The sequence below is a fragment of the Triticum urartu genome, chromosome 2A (genome assembly GCF_056163025.1).
Source record: "Triticum urartu cultivar PI428250 chromosome 2A, HENAU_Tu73, whole genome shotgun sequence".
NCBI lineage: Eukaryota > Viridiplantae > Streptophyta > Magnoliopsida > Poales > Poaceae > Triticum > Triticum urartu.
The window spans coordinates 204,525,380-204,547,345 of NC_141874.1; the positions used below are offsets into that span (position 1 = coordinate 204,525,380).

Here is a 21,966-nt window from a genome sequence, read left to right on the forward strand (position 1 = left end):
CAAAAGGGGTGCGGCGGCTAGAGCCAACGGGCCAGGGGAGGCGCCCGGGATGAGCTGCCAGCGGCAATGATGCAACACAGCAGCAACAGCCGCAGTTCGCAACAAGGAGCTGGGGGAAGAGGCGCGACCGGGAGCTAGGCCTGGATGTGCGAGGGGCGCGCGACACACGCAACCGGGCGCGGCGAGCGCGTTGCGAGGCGCGTCCGGGCGCGGACGATGGCCAAGATGCGCGGTGACGGGGCGGCAGGAGGACGCGGCCATGGCAGCAGGCAGGGGGAGCAATGAGCAGCGGCATGGTGAGGCGGGGCTGGCGAAGGCGACACAGGTGAAAAGGTAAGGGGAGGGGGAAGCTCACAGGGGCCGTAGGGGACTGGGCAGCGGCGTGGGGAGGAGGACGGGGACGACTGCGACGCCGGAGAGGACGGCGAGGCGGAGGTCCATCGAGCTCCGGGCGGCGAGGATTGGCGATGGGTGGTGACGTCGGCCTCGGGGCGCCGCGGGTGTCGGGGGCAAGGCGGGGAGGCGACGGTGACGAGGCCCGGCGCGTCAAGGCCGTGAGCCACAGCGACGGCGGGGAGGAGGTCCGACGTGGTCAGGGGCGGGCGGCGTCGGGCGGAGCGGTCGGTGTCGAGGGGCGAGCGAGGCGACGCGGGATCGGGGTCGAGGTCGTTGCCCCCCGATCCAGATCGAGGAAGGAGAGAGAGGTGTGCGGGGGGAACGAGTGGGGGGATTGGGGAACGAGGGGAGTGGGGAACGAGGGTAGTGGGGAACGAGGGGAGTGGGGGGTCGGTCGTCTAGGGTTAGGTCAGGCGGCGGCTGGGCCGATTGGACCGGCCTAGTGGGTCCAGAGGCTAGCTGGGTCGTGGCCCAGTGGGGGGGGTTCTTCTATTCCCTTTTTTGTTCTTTGTTAGTTTGTTTTCTGTTTTTATATTTTCTTTTCTTTCTTATTTGGAGTTTCTTTTATTTTTAGTTTTATAAAAATTACCACTAGTGCCTAAATTTGTATTTATCAGCAAACTACTATGAGATTAATTCTTAACCCATAATAAAATAGTTTTAGCATTCTATAAATTCAATAGGAATTTGTTTAATTGTTTTCACTACTGTTTTAATTGTTTTAGAGCCTTTAAACATTTTATCAAAGTTTGGTTTTTCCACCTTAATTACTTACGATTTATTTGACACGACCCGAACATTTTAGTTTTGATATCTGAGAATTTTACTGTTTGCCTATATTTTAAATTTTAATTTGAATCATTTTTTTGAACTAGCTTGAGTTTGTCAACAGTAACCGAGGTGACGTGGCACTTATTAGCAGAGGTTTACTGTAGCTTGATTATCCGGGCGTCACACTGACCGAGTTTCACGATTCGGTCCCACCGAGTTTGGTAAATTGTGTGTAACGGTTAAATTTTGTGTGGAGGCTATATGTACCCCTCCACCCACTCTTCATTCGTGGAGAGAGCCATCAGACCATGCCTACACTTCCAACATACATTTTCTGAGAGAGAACCACCTACACTTGTGTTGAGGTCAAGATATTCCATTCCAACCACATAAATCTTGATCTCTAGCCTTCCCCAAGTTGCATTCTACTCAAATCATCTTTCCACCAAATCCTATCCTATGAGAGAGAGTTGAGTGTTGGGGAGACTATCATTTGAAGCAAAAGATAAAGGAGTTCATCATCAACACACCATTTGTTACCTCTTGGAGAGTGGTGTCTCCTAGATTGGTTAGGTGTCACTTGGGAGCCTCCGTCAAGATTGTGGAGTTGAACCAAGAAGTTTGTAAGGGCAAGGAGATTGCCTACTTCGTGAAGATCTACCCTAGTGAGGCAAGTCCTTCGTGGGCGACGGCCATGGTGGGATAGACAAGGTTGCTTCTTCGTGGACCCTTCGTGGACTTGCGCAACCGTTACCCTTCGTGGGTTGAAGTCTCCATCAACGTGGATGTACGATAGCACCACCTGTCAGAACCACGCCAAAAATCTCCGTGTCTACATTGCGTTTGCTCCCTCCAAACTCCTCCCTTTACCTTCATATGCAATTTTTTTACTTTCTGCTGCTATACTCTTAGAATTGCATGTGTAGGTTGATTGCTTGACTTGTGCTAAGTTGCTAAAATCTGCCAAGAATTAAAATTGGGAAAAGGCTAGATTTTTATTTGGTCAAGTAGTCTAATCACCCCCCTCTAGACATACTTTCGATCCTACATTTCTGATTGATCTATTCAAGAGCCCGTAGTAAAATAACACGAAGCTATTCTTTCCGTTCAATCTATCCTAGAGTTCGTACTAGAATAACACCTTAAGACACAAATCAATCAAAACCCTAATGTCACCTAGATACTCCAGTGTCATCTCAAGTATCCGTGGGTATGATTATACGATATGCATCACACAATCTCAGATTCATCTATTCAACCAACACAAAGAACTTCAAAGAGTGCCCCAAAGTTTCTACCGGAGAGTCAAGACGAAAACATGTGCCAACCCCTATGCATAAGTTCATGAGGTCACGGAACTCGCAAGTTGATCACCAAAACATACATCAAGTGGATCACGTGAATATCCCATTGTCACCACAGATAAGCACATGCAAGACATACATCAAGTGTTCTCAAATCCTTAAAGACTCAATCCGATAAGATAACTTCAAAGGGAAAACTCAATCCATTACAAGAGAGTAGAGGGGGAGAAACATCATAAGGTCCAACTATAATAGCAAAGCTCACGATACATCAAGATCGTGCCAAATCAAGAACACGAGAGAGAGAGAGAGAGAGAGAGAGATCAAACACATAGCTACTGGTACATACCCTCAGCCCCGAGGGTGAACTACTCCCTCCTCGTCATGGAGAGCGCCGAGATGATGAAGATGGCCACCGGAGAGGGATTCTCCCCTCCGACAGGGTGCCAGAACGGGTCTATATTGGTTTTCGTTGGCTACGGAGGCTTGCGGTGGCGGAACTCCCGATCTAGGTTATTTTCTGGAGGTTTCTGTATTTATAGGAATTTTTGGCATCGGGAACAAGTCAGGGGGATCTCCGAGTCATCCACGAAATAGGGGGGCGCGCCCCCCAGCCTTGTGGACGGCCCGGGACTCTTCTGACCCAACTCTTTTACTCCAGGGGCTTCTTTTGGTCCATAAAAAATCATCAAAAATTGGCACGTCAATTGGACTCCGTTTGATATTCCTTTTCCACGATACTCAAAAACAAGGAAAAAACAAACACTGGCACTGGGCTCTAGGTTAATAGGTTAGTCTCAAAAATCATATAAAATAGCATATAAATGCATATAAAACATCCTAGATGGATAATATAATAGCATGGAACAATCAAAATTATAGATACGTTGGAGATGTATCAAGCATCCCCAAGCTTAATTCCTGCTCGTCCTCGAGTAGGTAAATGATAAAATTAGAATTTTTGATGTGGAATGCTACCTAACATAATTTTCAATGTAATTCTCTTTATTGTGGCATGAATATTCAGATCCATAAGATTCAAGACAAAATTTTAATATTGACATAAAAACAATAATACTTCAAGCATACTAACCAAGAAATTATGCCTTGTCAAAATAACATGGCCAAAGAAAGCTATTCCTACAAAAACATATAGTCTGGCTATGCTCTATCTTCATCACACAAAATATTTAAATCATGCACAACCCCGATGACAAGCCAAGCAATTGTTTCATACTTTTGATGTTCTCAAACTTTTTTAATCTTCACGCAATACATGAGCGTGAGCTATAGACATAGCACTATAGGTGAAATAGAATGGTGGTTGTGGAGAAGACAAAAAGGAGAAGATAGTCTCACATCAACTAGGCATATCAACGGGCTATGGAGATGCCCATCAATAGATATCAATGTGAATGAGTAGGGATTTCCATGCAACATATGCACTAGAGCTATAAGTGTATGAAAGCTCAAAAAGAAACTAAGTGGGTGTGCATCCAACTCGCTTGCTCACGAAGACCTAGGGCATTTTGAGGAAGCCCATCATTGGAATATACAAGCCAAGTTGTATAATGAAAAATTCCCACTAGTATATGAAAGTGAAAAAATAGGAGACTCTCTAACATGAAGATCATGGTGCTACTTTGAAGCACAAGTGTGAAAAAAGGGTAGTAGCATTGCCCCTTCTCTCTTTTTCTCTCATTTTTATTTGGGCATTTTCTCTCTTTTTTGTGGCCTCTTTTTTCTCTTTTTTCGTTCGGAGTCTCATCCCGACTTGTGGGGGAATCATAGTCTCCATCGTCCTTTCCTCACATGGGACAATGCTCTAATAATGATGATCATCACACTTTTATTTACTTACAACTCAAGAATTACAACTCGATACTTAAAACACAATATGACTCCATGTGAATGCCTCCGGCAGTGTACCGGGATGTGCAATGAATCAAGAGTGACATGTATGAAAAATTATGAACGGTGGCGTTTGCCACAAATACAATGTCAACTACATGATCATGCGAAGCAATATGACAATGATGGAGCGTGGCATAATGAACGGGACGGTGGAAAGTTGCATGGCTATATATCTCGGAATGGCTATGGAAATGCCATAAAAGGTAGGTATGGTGGCTGCTTTGAGGAAGGTAAATGGTGGGTTTATGGTACCGGCGAAAGTTGCGTGGTACTAGAGAGGCTAGCAATGGTGGAAGCGTGAGAGCGCGTATAATCCATGGACTCAGCATTAGTCGTAAAGAACTCACATACTTATTGCAAAAATATATTAGTTATCTAAACAAAGTACTACGCGCATGCTCCTAGGCAGATAGATTGGTAGGAAAAGACCGTCGCTCGTCCCCGACCGCCACTCATAAGGAAGGCAATCAAAAAATTAAATCATGCTCCGACTTCATCACATAACGGTTCACCATACGTGCATGCTACGGGAATCACAAACTTTAACTCAAGTATCTCTCAAATTCACAACTACTCAACTAGCATGACTCTAATATCATCATCTTCATATCTCAAAACAATCATAAGAAATCAAACTTCTCATAGTATTCAATGCACTTTGTATGAACGTTTTTATTATATCCCTCTTGGATGCCTATCATATTAGGACTAATTTCATAACCAAAGCAAATTACCATGCTGTTCTAAAAGACTCTCAAAATAATATAAGTGAAGCATGAGAGATCAATAATTTCTATAAAATAAAACCACCGCCGTGCTCTAAAAGGATATAAGTGAAGCACTAGAGCAAATGACAAACTACTCCGAAATATATAAGTGAAGATCAATGAGTAGTCGAATAATTATGCAACTATGTGAAGACTCTCTAATATTTAAGAATTTCAGATCTTGGTATAGTATTCAAACAGCAAGCAAAACAAAATAAAATAAAATGACGCTCCAAGCAAAACACATATCATGTGGTGAATAAAAATATAGCTCCAAGTTACCGATGAATGAAGACGAAAGAGGGGATGCCATCCGGGGCATACCCAAGCTTAGGCTCTTGGTTGTCCTTGAATATTACCTTGGGGTGCCTTGGGCATCCCCAGGCTCTTTCCACTCCTTATTCCATAGTCCATCGAATATTTACCCAAAACTTGAAAACTTCACAACACAAAACTTAACAGAAAACTCGTAAGCTCTGTTAGTATAAGAAAATAAATCACCACTTAGGTACTGTTGTGAACTCATTCTAAATTCATATTGGTGTATATCTACTGTATTCCAACTTCTCTATGGTTCATACCCTCCGATACTACTCATAGATTCATCAAAATAAGCAAACAACACAATGAAAAAAGAATCTGTCAAAAACAGAACAGTCTGTAGTAATCTGGAGGTTTCAAATACTTCTGTAGCTCCAAAAATTCTGAAAACTTAGGAAGACCTAAATAATTTGTATATTGATCTACTGCAGTTGGAATTGGTATTTTATCGCTCTCTGGTACGAAATGAAAATTATTTTCGTGAACGCATACTTTCTGTTTTTATCAGCAAGATCAAACAACAATCACCCAAGAAGATCCTAAAGGCTTTACTTGGCACAAACATTAATTAAAACATAAAAAACGTAATCATAACAGAGGCTAGATAAATTATTCATTACTAAACAGGAACAAAAATTATAGAACAAAAATAAAATTGGGTTGCCTCTCAACAAGCGCTATCGTTTAACGCCCCTAGCTAGGCATGATGATTTCAATGATGCTCACATAAAAGATAAGATTTGAAACATAAAGTGGGCATCATGAAGAATATGACTAGCACAATTAAGTCTAAGCCACTTCCTATGCATAGGGATTTTGTGAGCAAACAATTTATGGGAACAAGAATCAACTAGCATAGGAAAGCAAAACAAGCGTAGCTTCAAGATTTTCAACACATAGAGAGAAAATTTGATACTATTGCAATTCCTACAACCATATGTTCCTCCCTCATAATAATTTTCAGTAGAATCATGAATGAATTCAACAATATAACCATCACACAAAGCATTCTTTTCATGATCCACAAGCATAGAATTTTTATTACTTTCCACATAAGCAAAATTCTTCTCATCCGAAATAGTGGGAGTATCATAAGAAACTCGAATACTATAAATTGTTTCCACATTAAAAGAGTAATGTTCAGAAAAAGGGTAATCATAATCATGACCAGTTTTGTAAATATAATCATCACTACTTTTTATAACATAAGTATCATCACAATAATCATCATAAGTAGCAACTTTGTTCTCATCATAATCAATTGAAACCTCTTCCAAGATAGTGGAATCATTACTAAATAAAGTCATGACCTCTCCAAATCCACTTTCGTAATTATCATAATAAGATTCAACACTCTCCAAAATAGTGGGATCATTACTTCCTAAAGTTGTCACTCTTCCAAACCCACTTCCATTAATATAATCATCATAAATAGGAGGCATGCTATCATCATAATAAATTTGCTCATCAAAACTTGGGAGACTAAAAATGTCATTTTCATTAAACATAGCATGCCCAAGCTTGGAACAAACATTAATTGCAGCAAATAAATTCTCAAACATGTCATTCTCATCAAACATAGCATCCCCAAGCTTGGGCCTTTGCATATCATAAGCATAATCACTCTCGTCATTAATAGTATGGATAGCACCAATAGTATAGCAATTATCATCATCACAATGAGTAATAGGAGCAACATCATTTGGGAGGGATACCTTTTTACCTTTGCTTGTCCGTCTTTTTTTCACATTATGTGTGGGTTTAATCCTCCTTTTGGAGCTCCTTATTAATGATATTGGTTGAATAGAAGGCTCCTCCTCGTTACCTGATTCATCATAAGAAATAATAGGAGGATATTGGGAAGTCTCTTCCCTTTCATTAGCATTCTCTTGATCTTCTATTTGTTTTCTTGTCTTTATGTAATTGGAAATATAAGGATTTTCAATGCAATTCACCGCATAATACATATAAATTTCCTCTAGATCAAAATCAAGAACTTTATCAAGGACAAATTCTGGAAGATCCTTAGTTATACGTTTCATTTCTTCATAACCCAGAAGCAAACTAAGTTCATTATGATGTGCAAGGGAAATCAAGTCATCACAATTTTTGGACACGATTCGATCATAAAACAATTTGCATTGGATATTTAAATGACCACGTCATTGCAAAGTTCACAAGGATGGCTAAGAAAATTTAAAATTTCAGCACAAACATCTAGCCTTTCTTGCAACCATTTAGTTTCTAAATACGTATGCCTCTTGCAAAATCTATCTTCCCTATTTGGTGTGTACTTGCAAACCCTATGCACTCCACAAAAATTGACATGCTTATAAGAGACATTTTCACCATGACTAGTGCAATCATCATTAGTACTATGGATATTCAAAGAGTTCGTACTAACAACATTGCAATCATGCTCATCATTCAAATATTTAGTGCCAAACATTTTAATGCATTCTTCTTGTAACACTTGAGCACAATTTTCCTTTCCATCATTTTCACGAAAGATATTAAAAAGATGAAGCATATGAGGCAACCTCAATTCCATTTTTTTGTAGTTTTCTTTTATAGACTAAACTAGTGATAAAACAAGAAACAAAAAGATTCGATTGCAAGATCTAAAGATATACCTTCAAGTGCTAACCTCCCCGACAACGGCGCCAGAGAAGAGCTTGATGTCTACTACACAACCTTCTTCTTGTAGACGTTATTGGGCCTCCAAGTGCAGAGGTTTGTAGGACACACATGAATATTGGCCCCAGTGTCAACCCACCAATCGGTGGACTGACAAACTGAAAGTACGGTAAACAGATTACCATACCCAGATGCCCCATCATTGTTGCTTAGAGTGACATTGACAGACTTGGAGTCCTGTCCTGGCTTCTTGTACTTGTTTGGGCACTTGTTTGCCTAGTGTTCCTCTGAACCACAAGTAAAATAGCCATCTCTCTTTCTGTCTTTCTTCTTACCCTTCTTAAAGGTAGTATTCTGCTGGACAAAGTTCTTTCCTGGAACTTGTGGGAATTCTTCTACCTTGAAGACGTTGGTAGCTCCATTCAGACGGGCATGGTTTGTCATCAGTTTGCACATTGAAATGGCACATGGAGCCGGATTAACCAGCGTATATTTTTGTGCAGCTCCACTAAAATCAAACAATGTCTTGAGTAGCATGGTGGATTTCGTATTTATATGTTGCAAAGCATTAAAGACATTGGCAACTCCATTCAAGTAGATAGTCCAGTGGCTCAAGGTGATGACGAATGATTAGAGAACCATTCGATGTATTGTGCATGATGAAGTATTATGGAGGACACGAACCATCTGAACATTTTATGCAGTTCCACTAAAATCAAGCTGAGCATCCCTGTCTGCATAACAGAAAAAACATGGTGAATATAGTAGCGGTACTAGTTGATTAAACATACGCTTACAACTATAATCATCTTCATTATCTTAATAGGAAAAGATAGTAATTCAATAGCTTGAATTAAACATTTATTCAAAACAATACAACAATATAAGTAGCACAACACAACAAAGCACAATCATGTGGATGAAGGCCGATACTGACCTCGTTTGTTATAGCTGCGTCGGCAACTGACTTGGTCATACCTTTCCTTGTGGAATGAATTTTGCACTCCACGTGTTGTTGAGTTGACCATGCTCTCTGTAGACTAGTCATGTCACCAGCGTCTACTAATACTCTGTAAAGCTTCTTGATTATTCCTTGTGTAATGTAGCGCAAATAGTGACTGCTTCTTTCAGCAAAGTGAAAAGACCAACTGGGCCCAATAATGCAACTGTTTGCCTTAAACACATTGGCTCCTTTTGTGCAGTTCAACTAAAATCAAAGTTGAAATAAAACCAAGCAAAAGTTTTGATATCCCTGTATGCAACAATAGGTATAAGGGAAACAATTACTGAGAAATAATGGTTGATGACTTATACTCCTAGAAGAGAAAACATCTACCTTATCTTAATGGGAAACAAAGCAGGAGAGTAGCAATTCTCAATCAGTGTGATTCATTCATATTAACTGAGACATTATCTTAACAATGCCTTGTTTCAACATGTATAAAGAACGACAAAGCAGAAAAGTATCATTCCTAAAACAATGCGACCGATTCATATTAACATAGACATTATCTTAACAATACCTTGGTTAAACATGTAGAAAGAACTACAAAGCAGGATAGTACCATTTGTAAAACACTGTAACTGATATATAATAATAGAGACATTATCTCAACAATACATTTCTTAAACATGTACTCCGGCCGATCCCTAAGAGAAATGGTACTCCTGCCAATCCCTAACAAGTGTTGCAGTTTTGAACTAAGATTCAGTAGTTAATTATGAGAGTGGCATTGCTTAATTTTACCAGTGGCATTAGATTAACAAAAAGCATAAATAGTTCCAGGGGAGAGTGGGCGCAACAACACCATGTGCTTCCATCTACTCATAAAGGGGTTGATGCAGAGTTTGTTGTAACAAAGCAACAAGCATCATGTCTGGGTTGGTCCCATTTTTGTTAACTATTTAATGGGAAAATACATCAATACAATAGCTTCAATTCAACATTTATTTAAAATAGTACCAATACAAGTAGCACAGCATCTCAAAGCACACTGCACAATCATGTGGATGAAGGCCTGTACTGACCTTTCATGAGGCGGACAAGATAACATACAAATCTACCAACACGAATAGGAAATCCAAACTCATTTTGTGCAGTTCCACTAAAATCAAGCAAAGTTGCTGGTGTGACATTTAAGTTCGCTATAGCAATTAGTTGAATAGATATCCCTGTTTTAATAGAGGCAAAAATGGAAACAATTACTGACCAATAAAGGAGGATGAAACATACGACAACAAAAAGAAGCATCTAACTTATCTTGATGGGAAACAAAGAAGGACAGTAGCATTTCTAAAACGGTTGCATTTATTCATATTAACAGAGACATTCTCTTAAAAACAACATTTGTTAAAAATGTAATTTACTTTTAACAATGGCATTGTATGTTGCCAAGCAGCATATCTGCGTTGGTCCTATATTTGTTCTCTTTGAATCTTTTTCCTATGTGAGGGCAGCAAATCTAGTCCTACACAAACTACCCGACCCCCTAGTCTCTTTCCTTTTTCAACAAAGAGATCGGTTCCTTACATATGTGTGTACTGGGTTACCCCATTTTTCCATTTTCAACCAACAAAGCAGCTGGATAGCCAGTCTATACTACTTTCCCTCCCTCCTTTCCTCATTGAACCACGTCCTATATTCATGCTCCACCCCACCCCACCCTTCTTTCCTCTTTAAACCAAGACCTAGATTCGACTATAGAATCGAAAAAGATCTTCATGCATCTAGAGCAATGACGGTTTCAAAGAAAGTTGTACCTTAGGGTCGTCAGGACGTGGCTAGGTGTGCGGCGGGAGGCCGGATCTGCCCACACTACATACGACAGCGAGGAAGAAGGGGTCAGTGGCCCTACCGCACAGACGCTGGGTGAACGAGAACAACGCAGCCGGAAGTGGATTGCCTCCCTCGCCGAAGGCGACAGAGTGGACGCTACACCTCCTCCCCTTCCCGGTGCGACGGGATCCAGACGGCTCCTTCACCAGTTGTGAGGGGGGAGAGAGAGAGAGACATAGGCCAATGCAGTCTTGTTTAGATCTGGTGAAGAGGGTGAGAGACTGTGAATATAGAAAACCCTAACAAAGGAACACCAAGCCTCCAACGTGTATATATGTAGTGCGGCGAGAGTGTGGAGAGTGCAAACCCTAGCGAACAAGCCTTGAGGCTCCAGCTTATATAGTACTTATATAGTACTTGTGTATACTACTAATATATAGTGGAGTGGTTTTTTCTCTCCATAACAATCGTTTTAAATTGTGTAAGTACGAAACAAAACTCTTTATTTAACGTACCAGTGAAGAAAACTACTTACGATCAACTAATGATCCACACGTCTTGGACGCACTTCCTGTCCTTCACGTGAGGTACACTACCCTCTGTTAAGTGAACAACCACACACACGCCAAATTATCGGAAAGGTGTGAGAGTGTGTACAAATAAAGAATTTTAATTTCAATTATCGGAAAGGTTTAAGAGTATGTACAGTTTGCCCTCTCTCAATAATTATGGTTTCTTGTGTTCGACCAAACTTGGTCAAACTTTACAAAGTTTGACTTTAGTTAAATCTAATATGCAGAGTAAATGAAAACGGAGGGCTACTATGTACATCCGGGTTTTTAGTCCACACCATTGTTTCATTGTTTTAATCAAAGTCTGACCACATATTTAGTTAATAGCTGGAAAAATAAAATTACAGGGGAGCTGAAGACAAAGTTGTGAGAAGGCTTAGAAATCAATACAAAACTTATGCTCTTAGTACCAATATCAATCCTTCTTCGAGGAAACATTTGGTTCATAGCCAGTTGTGTGATAAAATTGCACCAACGTGAAAGATGACTCGTATCCAATGCAACCAAGGTGAACTGATGAAGGATATCATCTTTGTGGGTAACAAGCAAAGAGCACTGATGGAAGAAAGCTTGTTTTTTGTCGAAAATCGATTAGCTTCACCAGCCGATGCAACCATGATACGCAACCATGAGCATCAATAGGTCATCGTAGTGATGCATCATCCATTTGGCATCAAGTTTGGGTGAGGCACCAATGAAGTTCAACAAATCCTCACTGTGGTATGTTTCTTCTCGGTAATCAAGCTCGAGGAAGGAAGAACCACATGGCAGAGGACAGTGAGGCGGAACAACAATGGCCATCCAATTTTGTGCAGTTCCACTAAAATTGAGGAAGACATGCCCGTGTATGGAGATACGCATCGCTGTTTGCAAAAAATATAAAAAAGGGATATAGTGTTGTTACTTTGTTTTGGCAGTGGTACAAGATTAACATCGACATCTCAATTTTTAATAAGAATTAATGAAAAGTATACCAACAAACAAAAGCATCATGATTATCTTGATGGGAACTAAATTAGGATACCTGAGAAAAAAGCAGGACAGAAGCATTTATCGACGCCTCTGGATTGACATCAGCATTACTTAAAAGGGACGTCACTTTACCATGGGCATTGCTTCATTTAACCAGTGATAGTATTAGATTAGCAGCAGCAATAGGAGCATATGGACAATGACTGCACAACCACCATGTACTTTTTGTCGAAAAACATGTATACCTCCACCGAGGCATAAACCAGGACAACTTTTCGAGTGGCCTTTCCTCTATAATAGTAAAAAAATAGGTGATGTTGGACCAGCCGACAAACCCTAGCTATTGTACATGGGGAGCTAGGGAGTAGTGGCATAGAAGAAAACCCGCATGCAGCGACCTCAGGAGCTGGACCAGTACAATGAAGCATGAAATCCAAAATAAGTTATACCTTAGGTGGGCGAGATGTCGCTTAGGCGGGCGGAATCTGCCCACACGACGGCAGTGAACAAGGGCGCGGAGGACCTTCGTCCGCGTCAGCGCTGGCTCAGAGAGGACGGTGTGCATCGGCTTCCTCCATTGCCGATGGTGACAACGTCAATGCTGCACCTCCTTAGCTCCCGCAGCGGACGGGATTCAACCGGATCTGTGACCACCGGTGAGGAGAGAGATAGAGTGGACACTTTCATCTTGTTTAGATATGGAGAGGATGAGAGAGCAAGACGCGAGAAACCCTATCAAACAAGAGGCTATATATACAATGGAGTACAAAAATCTCTCCATAGTAGTGGTTTTAAATAGAATATGCGCGTTCCTGGAAAAAAGAAATGAAAACTGGCAGACATTTTTTAACGTACTAAGAAAGAAAACTCGATCAAAAACACGCCCCGCTTCAAGGTTGCAGTTTGTATCGCTCACATGTGGTCCCCGACCCTCCATTATTAAATGAACAAATTAAAGGGTCAAATTATTACGTACCTAAGCTGCCTCTTTGTGTACAAATGCGCTCCATCGTGTACTCGCGGGTATCTCGGAGGCAGAGTGAGTGCGTGTACATTTCTTCTTGTACATCGTACTCCATTTGTCTCACTTCATATTGTTTTTCCCACTCCTATGATATTCCTATCCTAGGAACAAAATGAGGTGGTACTAAGTTTGTGTGTGTAGGGAGAACGAGACATCGATGGTGCGTACGAGTAGTCGCGAGAGTCGTCGCGCACACACACATAGACATAGACATGTGTTGGGGAACGTAGTAATTCAAAAATTTGCCTACCATCATGTAAGAACTATCTCGGAGAAGCATAGCAACGAGCAGGAACAGTGAGTCTACGTACCCTCGTAGACCGAAAGCGGAAGCGTTAAGTAACGTGGTTGATGTTGTAAAAACGTCTTCGTGATCCAACCGATCAAGTACTGAACGCACGACACCTCCGTGATCTACACACATTCAACTCGGTGATGTCCCTCGAGCTCTAGATCCAGCTGAGGCCGAGGGAGATTTTCGTCAGCACGACGGCGTGGTGACGGCGATGATGAAGTTACCGACGCAGGGCTTCGTCTAAGCACTACGACAATATGACCGAGGTGGAAATCTATGGAGGGGGGCACCACACACGGTTAAGAGATCAACTTGTGTGTCTATGGGGTGTCCTCCTCCCCCGTATATAAAGGAATGCATGAGGGGGCCGGCTGGCCTTATGGGGTGCGCCCCAAGGGGGGAATCCTACTCCTACTAGCAGTAGGTTCCACCCTTCCTAGTCCAACTAGGAGGGGAAGGAAAGGGAAGAGGGAGAGAAGGAAAGGGGGGCCGGCCCCCTCCCAATTCAGATTGGGTTTGGGGGGCGCGCATCTCCTCTTGGCTGCCTCCTCCTCTCTTCCACTAAAGTCCATGAAGGCCCATTAACACCCCCCCCACTCGGGGAGGGTTCCGGTAACCACCCGGTACTCCGAAAAATGCCCGAACCTATCCAAAATGTTTCCGGTGTCCAAACATAACCTTCCAATATATTAATATTTATGTCTCGACCATTTCGAGACTCCTCGTCATGTCCGTGATCACATCTGGGACTCCGAACAACCTTCGGTACATCAAATCACATAACTCACAATACATATTATCATCGAACGTTAAGCGTGCGGACCCTACAGGTTCGAGAACTATGTAGACATGACCGAGACTCATCTCCGGTCAATAACCAATAGCGGAACCTGGATGCTCATATTGGTTCCTACACATTCTACGAAGATCTTTATCGGTCAAACCGCATAACAACATACGTTATTCCCTTTGTCATCGGTATGTTACTTGCCCGAGATTCGATCGTCGGTATCATCATACCTAGTTGAATCTCGTTACCGCAAGTCTCTTTACTCGTTCCGTAATGCAACATCTCACAACTAACTCATTAGTCACATTGCTTGCAAAGCTTATAGTGATGTGCATTATTGAGAGGGCCCAGAGATACCTCTTCGACAATCAGAGCGACAAATCCTAATCTCGATCTATGCCAACTCAACAAATACCATCGGAGACACCTGTAGAGCATCTTTATAATCACCCAGTTACGTTGTGAAGTTTGATAGCACACAAAGTGTTCCTCCGGTATTCGGGAGTTACATAATCTCATAGTCATAGGAACATGTATAAGTTATGAAGAAAGCAATAGCAATAAGCTAAACGATCATAGTGCTAAGCTAACGGATGGGTCATGTCAATCACATCATTCTCTAATGATGTGATCTCGTTTAGCAAATGACAACTCATGTCTATGGTTAGGAAACTTAACCATCTTTGATTAACGAGCTAGTCAAGTATAGGCATACTAGTGACACTCTGTTTGTCTATGTATTCACACATGTAATAAGTTTCCGGTTAATACAATTCTAGTATGAATAATAAATATTTATCATGATATAAGGAAATATAAATAACAACTTTATTATTGCCTCTAGGGCATATTTCCTTCAACATGCATATCCGTGTTTACGTAAAATTCCATCTCCATCTTCATCTCCAATTATATTTGTCCAACTAGCACATTATTTATGTTATTAATTATATACGCAACAATATTTACGTACAACATCTCTTGTTTGCGGGAGTTCGGATCGCTGCCACGCCCGCTCCTGACCAACCCGAACTCTCTTCATCACCCGCGCGTGCTTCCCGCCCAAAACGGTCAGTGCCGCATTCATGCCTGGCCAGAGCGGATGCGACCTCTCACCGGCGCCGACATTGAAGCGGCATGCCGGCCAAGAGAGTGTCGCCAGCGCCGCTTCCCGATGCACGCAACTGCTCCGCGTTCAAAGAACGCAATAGCCGGCCACAACATGCATGTAAAAAGTTCTTGGGAGTCCATGCTACAGCTAGCTGTCCTCCCCCTCCTCGTCAATCTCTTCTAGTAGTGCTAGTACTCCATGGCGCGATCCATCGACAAGCAGGCAAAAAAGTTATGGTATACTCGGTTTGCGGTGAGTGGCATGCCGAGCGACCTTGTGGGGTGGAGCCATGGAGGAGGGTGAGACACGAACGCGACAAATGTGATTTAAACGTTGGTTTTTCTCGCTGGCGCGATCCAACGAAACGAAACGTTGGTTTATCTCCGTCTCCATTTTTTCTTCAGAAAAACGGAAACTTTCCACTTCATTTTCATTCCTACTCCAAGGTTGCCCCGTTACAACATTCCATCAAATACAAAGGAAAACTAACACACATGCTGATGTATCTCAATGATTCACAGATCATAGCCAATATTTACTTCACAACTAAAGACAAAAGTTGTGAGAGTGTGTACAAAAAAACTACGGATGGGGTCACTACGATGTAAACCCCAAACCCTAAATAGGATCTAATTTCCTGGCTAGGTAGAACCTGTCGAAGGAAAGACGACTGGCACCCTTGGATCATACGATGCTTTTGTGCAGTTCCACTAAAATTGAGCTGAGCATCCCTATTGACAAAGATATTGAAGAAATGTGATTAGAATAATAGTACTGGCACTAGTTCATGAGACATAAACTCATCACAAATAGAAGCCAGTAGAAGTAGAGAAAGTCCACATGGAGATGGAGCTACGTGGGGAGCTGTGGCAGTGGAGCAAGCCGGCTCCAAAAGGAAGTTGTACCTGGGACGTCGGGCTGTAGCTAGAAGGGCGGTTGGGAGGCGGCATCAGCCCATATCGCGGGGACCCCCGATCGGGACGCACCGACTGTGGGTTTTCTCCCTCGCCACTGTTGACCGCGTCTACGCAGAACATCGTCCCCTTCCCCCAGCGGCGGGATCAGGCCGGATCTGTGACGAGCTGTGTGCCCACCGTCGTTCTATGCTTGTGAAGAGAGCAACCCAAGCAAGCAGGCTTGTAGCTTAGGCTCCTGCTAGTGTATATATAGTGGAGCGGTTTCCTTTTTCTCTCTATATCAACCATTTTATATTGCGTATGTGTCATTGAAGAGTGAAATGATGGTTGCTTCTTCCGACTAACTTACTGTATGATTTGACTGCTCCTGAGTGGCCCTTACATGTACTTCCCCTACGTGTATGACCGTTCCCGAGTCTCACTTGTACTTATCTCTATTTTCTTACATGACACATAGACATGATGCGCACAGAGAATTTTTTTACTTCACGTTGTTACGTAGTACTACTAGTACCTACTCCCTCTTTCCGGTTCACTACTAGTACTCCATCCGTCCTGGCTTTTATTGGTCCCTTTATACTCAATTCATGGACTCGTTTTCCTTAATAAATTGTCTTTACCAATGTATTAATATCTGGAATGCATGTGTGAACAACGAATGATTAAACCTTGCATGTAACGTTTTGACAAAGCATTGACTTATGAACATGTGAATGTGAGAAACTACAACCTCCTGCATGCATGCAATAGTCACACGTACACATGGATGCAAAAACGCGTGTGACGCCCTAATGCATGCATGTCCGAGCACACGAGGAACACACACAGTCACGCTCAAGTGCTCAACCTACACGTGCATGCACACACATACTCAGCCAGGGTGAGCTAGTGACCGTATAAACACCGGAAAATGTATATATTGAGCGCAATGAGCGTATTATGAAGTCCATTGACCGTATTTTTACAAATATATAGTGACATACAATGTATTTATCTCGTTTCAAATTAAGTCATATTAACTGGAAAGGAGGCAGTATGGACTAGCATTACTTTTTGTGTCCCATCAACTTGCCGAACGAGGAGAAGCTTGTAGGATGGGAGAAGCTTGCGCGTAGTGGCTCACAGGACAGGGAGAAACTTTGACTAATGCAAGCTCTTCCTCGCTCAGGCGGTGGATGTGCAACAGTTAATTTGGTGTCAGATTGCCAGAAGCATACACTGTACTAGTACCATTATTCATTGGTACGCGTCGGTGCTATACACACGATTTTTAACCCCTTTCCGCGACGGCATTTGGAACCGTCGCCAAGTGAGTGTGGGCGATAGGGGGTCCTTCCCACACAACCCAGAAACCGTCGGGGATATGAAGCCATGATCCAAAGGCCTTGCAAAGTGTAATCGTGTGCGATGCAACACACTAAATTCTTTCGCAAGTGTAGGATTAGTGATTAAACGTTTCTAATGACGTAGTGAAACCAAACGGTGTGTCGTAATGAACCGTTTGGGTAACAATATGTAAGGCACACAGCTAACATATGAACTGTGTGCAATATGTGCCCCATCGCGTACGTGTTTTCTGCGGAACCCGTCTGCCATGCAAAATTCCATCACACATGTTTCCCAATAATTACCGTGTGCGATAATGTTCTATCGCAAACAGTTTAGAAGCCCCTTCGCATACATACAAGTGCTGCAAACCGTTTGTGATTTGACGCATGTGGGTGCCATTGTCTTCCTGAAGACGTGGTCGTGCGTTTCATGCTTGTACCAGGGCTCCGGCTGCGCCACCATCCTCCTGATGCGTTGTTGTGCGGCTTAGGCGTCTTAAGTTAGGCCTCGACGAGGTACTAGTCTACTTCTTTCTTTCATGTGGTATTTGCAGATCCGCTTTGTGAGAGGACCTTCTCACCGTTATGTATCGTTCAACTGCATATTTGTTGTGTTGCTTTATACATAAAGCAGGACGAAAGCATGTTTCGAGGAACGTCTAGTCCAGCCAGGTGAACGTCGTGGTGCAAGTCCGTAGGATGTGCTTTATTTTCCTGGCCTAGTCGAGTGATCTCTACGTATGGACTCGGGTCTTTCACGCTTGTTGGGCTGTATCCTTGTCATGGGCTTACCGCACGGGTCCCGTCGTCAAAGTAATGGGACAAAACTTTGTTTTCTGTTATTAAACATAAATTTGGTAACCATGAAAATATATTTCGATCTCCTAGTTTTTGAATTGAACAAAACATTTAAAGTATCATGTTATGATTTTGATAAATATAAATAGTAGTAAATTACAGAAATGCTAAAAAAAAGATGTCCGATTTTAGGCATGACAAATCAAATATGACGTTTTCATGACAATTTATATTGGCGCAATAATGGTAAATTTATTTTGCAAGCACGACAATTTTTTGGCGAAAAATGAACTAAGGCGGCTTCACTATGCTCGCTAATTAAACTTGCCATCCTTGACCAATATAATTTGTCATAAAAACGTTTAATTTGTAATGCCTAAAAGTCTGACGTTTGCTGAATATTTGGGTCCATAAATTAAGTGTTTACATTTCAAATTTGAATGTAAGAAAGACTCATCAAAGGCAAACCTATGTAGTCTTGCACGTTGTCACCCATCGCTTTTGCCAAAAATAAAGAAATTCCATAATGGGAATTGCTTAGAGCAAGGGATCGCCCTCTTGCTTTTCGTCAACGGATCATGAACATTTTATATTTGGATCAAATCTTCCTATTCAAATAGTAAGAGTAACTCCAACGCGCCGACCATTTCATCCGTGCACATCCGTTTGGGTCGGCACAGACGCGCGTTCACTTTTGTTCGCCTGCCGACCCATTCCCGGCCCAATTTTAAACCTGATTTGCATCGGAGCGGACATGATGCGCGCCTACTCCTCTCCCTGGCCCACTAGTCGGTGGCACATTAGCCATCCTCTTCCACCCCTATCTACAGCAAGCCCTCGCCCGCCCTGACCCGTCTTCATCGTCGCCCATTTCCGGTGCCTCTGCCAGCAGCCCGTGCCGACACCCCCCCCCCCAACGCCGCCACCTCCCACGTTGTTGCCACCACCGCCTCGCCCCCGGGCCACAGCAGCTTCCCACACCCCACTCCAACGTCGCTGGAAGCAAGAAGTCGCCTCCCTGCCCCGGCTAGCTCCTTCGTCCGACGCCGCCAGGCCAGCCACCTGGTCCAGGGAAGACGCACATCTCTTCGTCGGCCAGCTTCTTCATGGACGCCCGCAAGTTGTTCGACAGTTTGCCTCAAGGTACAAAATGGACTCCGTTGAGGAGTTCTTCTTCCACAATTTCCTGTGTGACTCCAATGATTCTTCATCCGATGATGAGGGGATGGTGGCTGCTGTGTTGGTCCATGACCACCTTAATAGGCAGCGCCGTTGTTCCGGGGCTCGATCCCGAAGCACATTCCGGCGTTGAATCGTAACCGAGAGAGAGAGATCATTTCCTTCTTTGGAAGGACTACTTTGGCACAACCAACTCGCTGTTCAAACATCAGAAATTCTGGTGGCATTTTTGTATGGCTAGGCATCTTTTCAACCGTGTTAAAGAGAGGGTGGTCGGATAAGACAATTATTTCGAGTGCAAAGAGGATGTGCTTGGAAAGATTGGCTTCTCATCTTATCAGAAATGCATTGCGGCCATCCAGATGCTTGCATACGGAGTGCCTGATGATCTCATTGATGAGTACGTCCGTATGAGCGAGTCTACATGCCTAGAGTCCATGTACAGGTTCTGCAAGGCTGTGATTGATGTGTTTGGCCCTGAGTACTTGAGAGAGCCGACTGCTCAAGATACAACCCGCTTGTTGGCGATGAATGCTAGCAAGGGCTTCCCAGGGATACTTGGCAGTATAGAATGCATGCACTGGGAGTGGAAGATCCGCCCTTCTGCTTGGCAAGGGAAGTATAAGGGCCATGTCAGGGTTTGCACTGTCATACTTGAGGCCATGGCCTCACAAGATATCTGGATCTGGCACTCATTCTTCGGCATGGCCGGATCACACAATGATATCAACGTGCTTCAACGCTCGTCGGTGTTTGCAAGGCTTGCCGAAGGCAACAGCCCGCCGGTGAATGTTAACATCAACGGCGACCACTACGACAAAGGATACTACCTAGGTGACGGTATCTATCCTCAGTGGACCACTACTGTGAAGACAATCCCCAACCCTGTCGGAGAGAAGAGGAAAATATTTGCCCAAGAGCAAGAGAGTGCTAGGAAGGATGTCGAGCGTGCCTTTGGTGTTCTGCAATCTCGATGGGGCATCGTTCGGTATCCTGCTAGAACTTGGAGCACCAAGAAGTTATGGAAGGTGATGACTGCTTGTGTGATCATGCACAATATAAGCATAGAGGATGAGTGTCCGGAACGTATTTATGATCGAGGGTTTCAGTTTCAGGGTGAGAATGTTGTGCCTAAGCATGGAGTAGGAGCGGCAACGTTTGCACAGTTCATCCAATTTCATCATGAAATGCGTGATTGAGAAACTCACATGCAGCTGCAAAATGATTTGGTTGAGCATATATAGGCTCATGTTGGCAACCAATAGATGTATCTTTTTTTTAAATGTATTTGAGACAGTTTAATTCTTATTCGGCTTGTAAAACTATGCTAAATTTGTTTGGTTGCGAAACTATACTATTTTTGTTTGCTTGTAAAACTATGCAAAATGTGTGAATATTTGTTGAAAAACGGTGGCCAGCCGGCCACGCCGGCAAATATGGGTCGGTGCCCCAAATCATAAACAGGGCGGACGCCGAGTGGGCGGCCGACCCAAATAGACAAAATCGACGCCCGTTTGGATCGGCGCCTTGGAGTTGATCTAAGTCCTTTTGGTTCAATTCTCTTTCAACAACCAAGCTGTTTCAAACCAGAATTTGTATGGGGGTAAAAGCCCACCAACCTAGAAAGGTAAACTGGGTCAAAAAGTATATTCGATTCCTGCCGGATGCAATTGAATTTGATTGGTTGGTTCCCCTTATTAGTCAATTGCTCTTGACTTATCAGGTGGGAATTGGAAGTCTAATTGGGCAATAATCGAAATTATATAAATACTAATAAAGAAGTAAAAAATTAAATTTTAATGTATTAATTATTAGAAGTTGAATTGAAAGTTTTGAGTTTGATATTTAAAAAAAATGCAAATTCAGTTTTAAAAATGCGAAGTTGTGGAACTATTTTCGGATTTCAACATTCGATTATGACATGTAGGAGATACACTACCTATCAAATTATTAGTGCAAATATGGAGTGCTAAAAGAATAACCTGATAAATCCCCTCGTGGTAAATATGGCGGAGGTTGTTGCATTCAGTCAGTGCTAACTTAGTACCCCTGTCAACTGCGTTCATAGGCAACTGAAATGGAACGTGCGTTATC

General features: G+C 42.8%; 1 protein-coding gene across 1 annotated transcript; it reads left to right on the forward strand.

Annotated features, from left to right (window-relative positions):
- The first annotated feature begins 467 nt into the window (after window positions 1-467).
- Window positions 468-21,614, forward strand: LOC147984554 (uncharacterized). Its single transcript, XM_087541153.1, has 3 exons — window positions 468-620; window positions 20,214-20,860; window positions 21,596-21,614. The coding sequence occupies exons 1-3, from the start codon at window positions 468-470 to the stop codon at window positions 21,612-21,614; spliced, it is 819 nt and encodes a 272-aa protein (XP_087397279.1).
- Window positions 21,615-21,966: the final 352 nt, after the last annotated feature.